The sequence below is a fragment of the Rhinopithecus bieti genome, unplaced genomic scaffold (assembly GCF_001698545.2).
Source record: "Rhinopithecus bieti isolate Rb0 unplaced genomic scaffold, ASM169854v2 scaffold_2077, whole genome shotgun sequence".
NCBI lineage: Eukaryota > Metazoa > Chordata > Mammalia > Primates > Cercopithecidae > Rhinopithecus > Rhinopithecus bieti.
The window spans coordinates 1,981,313-1,990,355 of NW_016803882.1; the positions used below are offsets into that span (position 1 = coordinate 1,981,313).

General features: G+C 34.9%; 1 protein-coding gene across 2 annotated transcripts in view; it reads left to right on the plus strand.

Annotated features, from left to right (window-relative positions):
• WRN (WRN RecQ like helicase) overlaps nucleotides 1-9,043 on the plus strand; it is a 145,738-nt gene that overhangs the window by 76,912 nt on the left and 59,783 nt on the right. For both annotated transcript variants that reach the window (XM_017857254.1, XM_017857246.1), the window contains 2 exons: nucleotides 3,497-3,684; nucleotides 8,223-8,397. In XM_017857254.1, the coding sequence (XP_017712743.1) occupies nucleotides 3,497-3,684; nucleotides 8,223-8,397 (363 nt within the window). The remainder of the gene's footprint in view (nucleotides 1-3,496; nucleotides 3,685-8,222; nucleotides 8,398-9,043) is intronic.

Consider the following 9,043-nt stretch of genomic DNA (forward strand, 5'->3'; position numbering starts at 1 on the left):
CTTCTTCTGATTCCAGTCATGCTAGGATAACTGCTATAAACCTGGAATGTTTCACACCATATTATTTCAATAAGTTCAAAAACAGCAGAGATCACTAAACTGTTTGGCACAAAGATTCCTATTTGGAGGGAATCAGACAAAGTGAGTGTGGAGAAAGAACAGGCAGGCAGAAAGCTTTGCATCAGTCTTAAAGCTACTAACATTTCAAGTAAGAGGAACTGTGAAGTCCATGAGACATGTGGGGTTTTTCCGTTACTTTCTCCCCAGTACTTATTACAAAGATCAGCACATAGTAGGTACTCAGTAACTATTTAGAATGAGTGCATGAATGAATGAAGTATGTGTGATGTTATGGAGTACAAAGTTAGAATTAGCAACATGACCTGAATTTAGAAGCAGGTGGAATACTTACACTTTTCTCAATCTGTGGGCACTACACCATTGAAGTATATGTCTAAGATCTTCCTAAATTTATAGTCATAAATTTGTTACTATAAATTTAGGAAGATTAATTTATATTTGGTTGTTTGATTTAGCAAAACTTGCTGCCTGTTAAAAAGAAATTAAGACCTGTCAATTTAAAGAATACATTTTGTGAGTTAAGAACTAAGTGACAGTATAATTTATTACCCGAAGTAGTTTGCTTCTGAAAATTAAAGAGTTCAAGCTATTAATAATTATGCCATGACTGCAGGCATAAACTGGGAATGTCCCGGCAAATGAGGATGTATTGTCACCCTTCTCATAGCCTGACTGTGTGTTGTTTTTAAGCTTCACTCTAGTTTATATATTTTAAATGTCATAAAATGCCACATACTTATAAGAGAAAAGGTCCTATTCATTGCTGAAGTGGAAGTTTATCATTAATTTTTAATATATTCTATTTATTTTCTAATTCTAGAAGCAACATTCTGAGCTATATCTTTCTAGAATGTTGAGGCAAAAGAGTAAATGTATAGTGATTTTCACCGTTACCAGATTGCTGGAATAGGGAATTTCTGGTAGCAGGATGGGTCTAACACATCATACAGCCCTCTCCATCTCATTTTTTTTTTTTTTTGCTGAAAGAACAGTCCTTGCAAATGTCAGTTTCAAATCTGGAAGGAGTACTCATGTCTCTGAAGTTCTTATAGAGAATTCTTTTTTTTTATTTTAATGACAATATTTGTAATAGTTGAAACTTTTTGAGCGCTTACTATATTTCATGCATTACAGCACTTTACATGTTTTATCTCACTTGATATTCATAACTTTATGAGATTGGCACTGTTATTGTAGCCATTTTATAGATGAAGAAACTGAAGCTTAGAGAGTTAAATAAAGAGCTCAAAAATCTCACATCTAGTAAGTGGCAAAAACAGGATTTCAACTCAAACAATCTGATTCCAACACAGATTTTTTCCACTGTGGTGCCATTCTTTTGCCTGGTTTTTCTGTTAACTTCTTAAAGATATGTCATGTTTCATGCTTACTTCCTCATTTTCATAAATATATTACCTGCCCACTTATACATTATATTGCTTAGAAACAAACCCAACCCTCTTTTCTTATGGACTGTATCCTGAAAATCACTGTTTTTAATATGCAATTAAACAAGTATTTTATTAGTGCATTTATATAAATTATTTGACCAAAACACCAAAACTGGTGAAAGCGCTTTACTGTGAGAGTGAGAATGTGCATGTTCTAAGAACCTCTAATTTTTAAACTTCCCTTAGTCTCAGTCTTATATTTGTTAAAACCTGTGTGTTAACACAGATACACCCATGTTGGGGGTTGATTAGAGAAACCACCCTCTTTATAGATTAGCTTGTTCATCTTTAAGTTGCTAGGCAGGCACTGTAAATTCAGAGAACAATCTGATTTAAAGCCACAAACCAATGAAATTAATTTTGGGGTTGCCTTTTCAAATAGTGTCACAAAATTTAAGGATAAAGAATGCAAAATGATGCCAATTACCTTGTCACATTCGTTTTGATTTAATTTTTTTAATTTGAAAAAACCTACTCTCAAACTTAATTGATTTTTTTTAATGTGAGTTTGGAGATTTTTTTTTATATGAGTTTGCAGATTGAGTTTTTAATTCAGTAAAGTTATAGTGATTGAAAAGTAGTTATAATTTTAATAAATTGATCTTTTTTTTTTTTTTGGTGGGGTCTCGCTCTGTCGCCCAGGTTGGGGGGCAGTGGCCGGATCTCAGGTCACTGCAAGCTCCGCCTCCTGGGTTTACGCCATTCTCCTGCCTCAGCCTCCCGAGTAGCTGGGACTACAGGCGCCTGCCATCTCGCCCGGCTAGTTTTTTGTATTTTTTAGTAGAGACAGGGTTTCACCGTGTTAGCCAGGATGGTCTCGATCTGCTGACCTTGTGATCCGCCCGTCTCGGCCTCCCAAAGTGCTGGGATTACAGGCTTGAGCCACCGCGCCCAGCAATAAATTGATCTTGTTTTAATTTTGAGTCATATTCTAGAATTGCTTCTTTGCAAATTGGTACATTGCACATACATTTCCACTTATATACAAGATAATTGCGATAGTTGGTTTGTAAAATAGATGCAGTGCATCTGAAGAGCTATTTTATGAGAATATTGTTTCCTGTATCTGTCATGAGCCAAAAAGAATATTTTTAAGAAAGTTATATTCTTGGTGATAGAACAGCTGATAATTTAGAAACAGCTGTAAGACAGTCCACTTTTTCTGATAATGAAATAATACCATAGTTAAGTGTGATTTCCTATAATAGGATAAAAATATGAGATCTAGTTTTAGGGGAGGCATGTTGTTACTATACTTTAGAATTTCTGGAAGATGACATATTCATGTTTTTCCTGATAACTGCTGAGTCTCCTGCTCTGTCTGCTAATCCAGTCAAGAAGTCTTTGCTAGCAATCAATTAATAATGCATGTTTCATTTATACATATTTCCTATATATGGTATGTTATTGATTATCTCAGTACCACTGAAGAGAGGTTATCTGGGTCATTGGAGCTTTGCTTCTAGATTTGTGAAGACATAAACCTATGTATTTAAAATAGGAGGCCAAAAAAAAAAAAAGACCATTGCTTGATGTAGTTAGATTTTCAGTGAATAGAGTTTATAATTTGTAATTATACATTAATCAAATATAAGGCATAATTTACTTCCTGCTTATATCAGCACCATTTCAAATGTAATAAATGTTAAAAAATAATAAATGGAGAAGTAGATAGCTAACAGGTAGGCTTAATTTAAAAAGACAAGGTAAATTGCATTTGGAAACCTCATGGATTTAATGTTTTATTTAAATGATTTCTAATTTTTAAAAAGTAAATATTGTATCCAGAAGGCTGAGAAACAAGTTAGTAGGGAGATTTTTTTCTTTACAAAAAATTTTACAGTTGCGTCTTTGACATTGTACTTCTGACTGTTGTCCTACCAGTCTCTTTGTAAGAAAGCAATACACATGTCGGGAACGAGTGGGCTCTTTCCTTTTTAAAATAACAATTTTACATCATTCAGGTTCCAATTGTTGCACTTACTGCCACTGCAACTTCTTCAATCCGGGAAGACATTGTACGTTGCCTAAATCTGAGAAATCCTCAGATCATCTGTACTGGTTTTGATCGACCAAATCTGTATTTAGAAGTTAGGCGAAAAACAGGGAATATCCTTCAGGATCTGCAGCCATTTCTTGTCAAAACAACAAGGTAAGGATTTAATGGTTGATGAATTTTGGTAATGATTTCCTTTTTTTTTTTTTTTTTTTAACAAATTATGTATTTTACGATTTTCTTCTAATGCATATTTAACGTATTTCAAATTCCACCTAGTTTTGGTTCAAGTCAAGCATGATGTTATATAATCAACTCAGTGGTTGAGAATAGTCTATTTTTAAAAGCAGAAACTAATTCTTCTAATGTCTTAATACCTCATTCTGTTGCTTAAACAGGGCAAATACTGTTTGTTTTTTAAAATTTTATTTATTTATTTATTTATAGAAACAGGGTCTCACTGTCGTCCAGGCTGGAGTGCAGTGGTGTGATCACAACCCACTGCAGCCTCAAACTCCTGGGTTCAAGCAGTCCTCCTGCCTCAGTCTCCCAAGCAGCTGGAACTACAGGCTCGCACCACCATGCCTGGCTAGGACATATACTCTTAATGATTGACAAGTAAACAAGCAAACATAAAATGACTCTTTCATCTGAATTCTGCCTAGTTTACTAATTACATGACTTCAGTCTTAAGGAGCTTAGAAACACATTGTTGTTATCTTACAAACACATTGGAGCCTGTATTGTGTTCTAAGGACTATTGTAGGCGCTTTATATAAATGATCTAATTTAATCCCTATAACTGCTCATCAGTAAGTTACCTATGATTTTCATTTTACTGATGAGGAAACTGACATTAGTACTTTTTTTCTGTTTATTTTGTTTAAAGGCATCTTAAATATTTATGTTAAGAAAATTTCAAAAGCCTTTATTTTACTTTTTATGAGCCTTTATTTACTATTTGAGACAGTGTCTTTCTCTGTCAGTCAGGTTGAATGCAGTGGCACGATCCCGGCTCACTACAACCTCCACCTCCTGCGTTCAAGCTATTCTCCTGCCTCAGTCTCCCGAGTAGCTGAAACTGCAGGTGTGCACCACTATGCCAGGCTAATTTTTGTATTTTTTAGTGGAGACAAGGTTTCACCATGGTGGCCAGGCTGATCTCGAACTCCTGACCTCAAGTGATCCACCTGTGTTGGCCTCCCAAAGTGCTGGAATTACAGTTGTTAGCTACTGCACCCGGCCAGTTTATAATTTTAAACATTAAAATAAATGCTTCTTGTCCAGTCATGGTGTGTCATACCCATAATCCCAGCACTTTGGGAGGCAGACGTGGGAGGATCACTTGAGACCAGGAGTTCGAGACCAGCCTGGGCAACATGGTGAATCCCTGTCTCTACAAAAATTAGCTGGGCATGGTGGTGCATGCCTGTAGTCCCAGCTATTTGGGAGGCTGAGGTGGGAGTATCATTTGAGCCCAGGATGTTGGGGCTGCTGTGAGCTGAGATCACATCATTGTACTCCAGGCTGGGTGACAGAGCAAGACCCCGGCTCAAAACAAAACAAAACAAAACAAAACAAAACAAAAAACTTCTTCTACTAATACAAACACAAAACAAGCATAGACAAATAGAGTTTAAAGAACGTCATGGGTGTTTTCCTGTAAAGGGAAGATTGATGCTAGGCCAAGAAAATCCTGGAGTTATTCTTGAGGACCTTAAGGAATAATTTAAATGTAGGATTTGCTCCTGGCTTTCTTGTCCTGTATTCAAAATAAAACAAGAATGGATTGAATATATTCTGAGTGTTCTGGCTCTTCTAGTGCTCTCTGAAGTGAGTACTAGTTATGTTTCACTTCCCTTTCATCCTAAAGAGGAAAAGTTCTTTTGAAGAAGGCTGTTTGTCCTAGGTTAGTCTCCACAGTCAGATCATTATCTCCTCCTAATCTTTGATCCTGTTCACTCTCTATGGCACTTTCCCTTATAATAACACTCTCCTTTTTAAAGCAGTTTACCTTTTTTGTGTGTAATATTGTTCTGTTTTTCTGGCATCGTGGTCCTCTTATAATATCCTATGCGAATGTTTCTTTCTCACTGTTTTTCATGTTGACTCTGCTAATTGAGGTCTTTGTTACTCTTTAGCCCAGACTATTATAATTTCTCCAAAGATATCCCCTCTCCCTGGTGCTCCTTGTTGCTTTCTATGCACAGTTTACAAATTATTGTCTGCGTACAAATTATTGTCTGCAAACACATCCTTCAGTCTAGAATACTTTTCTGGAACTCTTTACTAGGAAATAAAAAGCAGACTCAGCGTAACATTCAACAGTATCGAAGATCTTGATATTTAGTATGAAATTTTTTTTTGAAGCAGATCCAGAAAGATTTTATACCCATTTTAATCCTCCAAGAAGACTTAGGACAGCCGGAAACCATTGAGAGTCAGAACACTTTCTACAGATCTTAGGTGAACAGAAACTTTCCTTTTAATGAGCAGTGAGATAGAGGGTAATTAAGACTTCAGAACATTGTCCGTTATTTCCATCTTCTTCCCTTACTTTAACTCTGCCAAATTCCTGTAATTTGTTTATCAGTATTCATGTTTTTTTAATCCATTGAGCTAAGGTGTTTCTTAAACTAACCCTATTTTGTTAAAATCTTAATTATAGTATATTCATAATACATTTAAGTGAGATAGATGAATCTCTCATATAATTTAGTGGTTAGATTAGATTAGAATTTTCTCCCCTCAGAAAATTAAGAGGAAATAACAGTCTTTAGCCGAATCACTTGGCAAAGTAATGACTCCTTTTGTAATAGGAATTTTTATTCTTTTGATTTATCTGTTACATAAGTTCAAATTTTTACATATTTTCCACCATTTTTAAAAAAGAGTGGCATATAGTCAATATCAATTTGAACAACACTGTTGCATATAAATTGAAAAGGACTCCAATTTTCCAATTCCATTCCTCAGTTGTGATCACTGTCGGTATTTTGGCATTTAATTATGTAGACTTCCTTTCTCTGACTCTACTGCTGTGCATATATACAGTTGTAGTTTTTTTGTTGTTGTTAAGTTGATACAGAAATAGTTGCATACTATATCCATTATTTCTGCAATTTTTTTTTCATTTAAAGTATCTTTGCTCTCTTTCCTATATTTCAATATGTTGCCTTTTCTTAAATTAAAGCCTTAATATATAGGATATTACAATATCTAGGTTTTGGTGAGTAGTTTTTTCTTCTTTGAAAACATGTTTGTAAAGTAAGATTTTTTTTTTTTTGACATGGAGTCTTGCTCTGTTGCCCAGGCTGAAATGCAGTGGCGGGATCTTGGCTCACTGCAGCCTCCGCCTCCTGGGTTCCAGCAATTCTCCTGCCTCAACCTCCTGGGTGGCTGGGATTACAGGCACGTGACACCATGCCCTGCTAATTTTTGTATTTTTAGTAGGGACAGGGTTTCACCATGTTGGCCAGGCTGTTCTCGAACTTCTGAGCTCAGGTGATTCACCCGCCTTGGCATCCCAAAGTGCTGGGTTTACAAGTGTGAGCCACTGTGCCCGGCCTTAAAATAAGATTTTTATACACTAAAAAAAAAACTTGTATTTTTTCACTCCGTTAAGTAGTTTACTGTGAATTTTGATATTGAAGCCCATTTGGTTGCTATCAAAATAGATTTGAGCAGTTTATTCAGTATGACTCTTGTAGTGAAATTACTGCCTTTTTTCCTCTGCTTAAGTTTTCAGTGGCTTTTGCCATAGTCCTTAAAGGTTTTACAGTTTTTTTAATGTTTAATTTTTAAATGTTTGCTTATTATTTCATCGTATGAATATAGATAATGATGAACATTTAGATTACTTTTTACTATTATAGTGTTGCAGTAAATATTTGTTTACATTTATCTTTTGGCCAATAAGCAAATATTTTTGTAAACTAGAATCCTAAAATTGAAATTGGATCAAAAGTTATATGCAATTGAAATTGAATAACTTTTCCTAAATCTAAGATACTATAGTCTTTTTTATATTGTCAGCATAAATGAATGCAGTTATGTAAATGAATATTTTTAGGCATTAAGTAAAATGTTCCATGGAAATTGAACTTTTAAGTTGTTTATACTTCTATGGAAATTGTTTACACTTTTAATAAAGAAGCACAAGTTTCTACAAAATACATTCTAATAGATGTTTTCTATAACATTCAGTCTCAAGATTACTAGTAAATACTTCTTTGAACTGTAAAAGCAATCTTTCAATATTATAAGAAAGCTCTTGCTTTAGTAAACATTTAGAAACTCAACTTTATTATCATAAGAGAGAATAAGAACAGTGTAACAAGTTTTATGCATACTCCTTTGTAAACCCTCACTAGACTAATTGTTAATCTGGTGCCTTGCATTCCCCAAAGTATTTGTATCTGTCGTTTATAAGTTTTTATCAAGGTTTCAGCTAAAACAAATAAATTTGCTTCTGGTTTTAGCTTTAATTTGAGCTTCACACCATTCATTTGGACATTTGATTCTCTATAGTGTTTTAAATTTTCATGCACTTAAATATATCATTATTTTTGATAGACTTTCTTCCTTTAGTCTTTTCTTTAGAAAGTAGAAAAATTAAATAAGATAAAACCCAAACCGGTCTGAAGCATATATACAATATATATGTTTGCTCTTTTGTTCTTCTTTGTCTTTAGTTCCCACTGGGAATTTGAAGGTCCAACAATCATCTACTGTCCTTCTAGAAAAATGACAGAACAAGTTACAACTGAACTTAGGAAACTGGATCTATCCTGTGAAACATACCATGCGGGCATGAGTTTTAGCAGAAGGAAAGACGTTCATCATAGGTTTGTGAGAGATGAAATTCAGGTATGAGATCAATCATCACTGCTCTCCGTTGTTCATAGTGGAAGTAGATATTTCTCAAATGTTTATTTAACAGATCTTTATTGAATATTTTCTTTGTGTTAAACATAAAGCAGTCCCTCTGATAAGTGTGGGAGAACAAACTTGCAGATTGGTGTAAATAGCAATCTGTACCTAGTGCTTAGGTGCACAGAGGAGGGAGGAATAGCTCTGTCAGGGTAGTTGTGTAATGGGGGTGGTCCATCCAGGAAAAATCAGTTAGAGTCCAAACATGTAAATAGAAGTTTATCAAGTATGCCAGACCTGTAGGTGATGAGGGGAAAGGAATTGGTTATAGAATTCCAGGAAGAAGGACTAACAGGTGCAAAGACACTTTGATATGAGAACACATACTGGGTTCAGGAAATTGTGACTGGTTTGTAATGGTTGGAGGGAAAGAGAATGTGGGGTAGGAATGGCACAAAGTATGGACAAAGAGGCAGGATGGAACAGTTAGAGACTTGAGAGAACAGTTGAATGGGTTGGTTGGCCAGGTTATAGATAGCTTTAAAACTTGCAAAGAAGCAGTCTGGGCTTAGTATCATATACCTGTTAGTTTTCCCTGACTACTTTAGCTTTAGAATTTTTAGTTTAAATACAATTTTATATA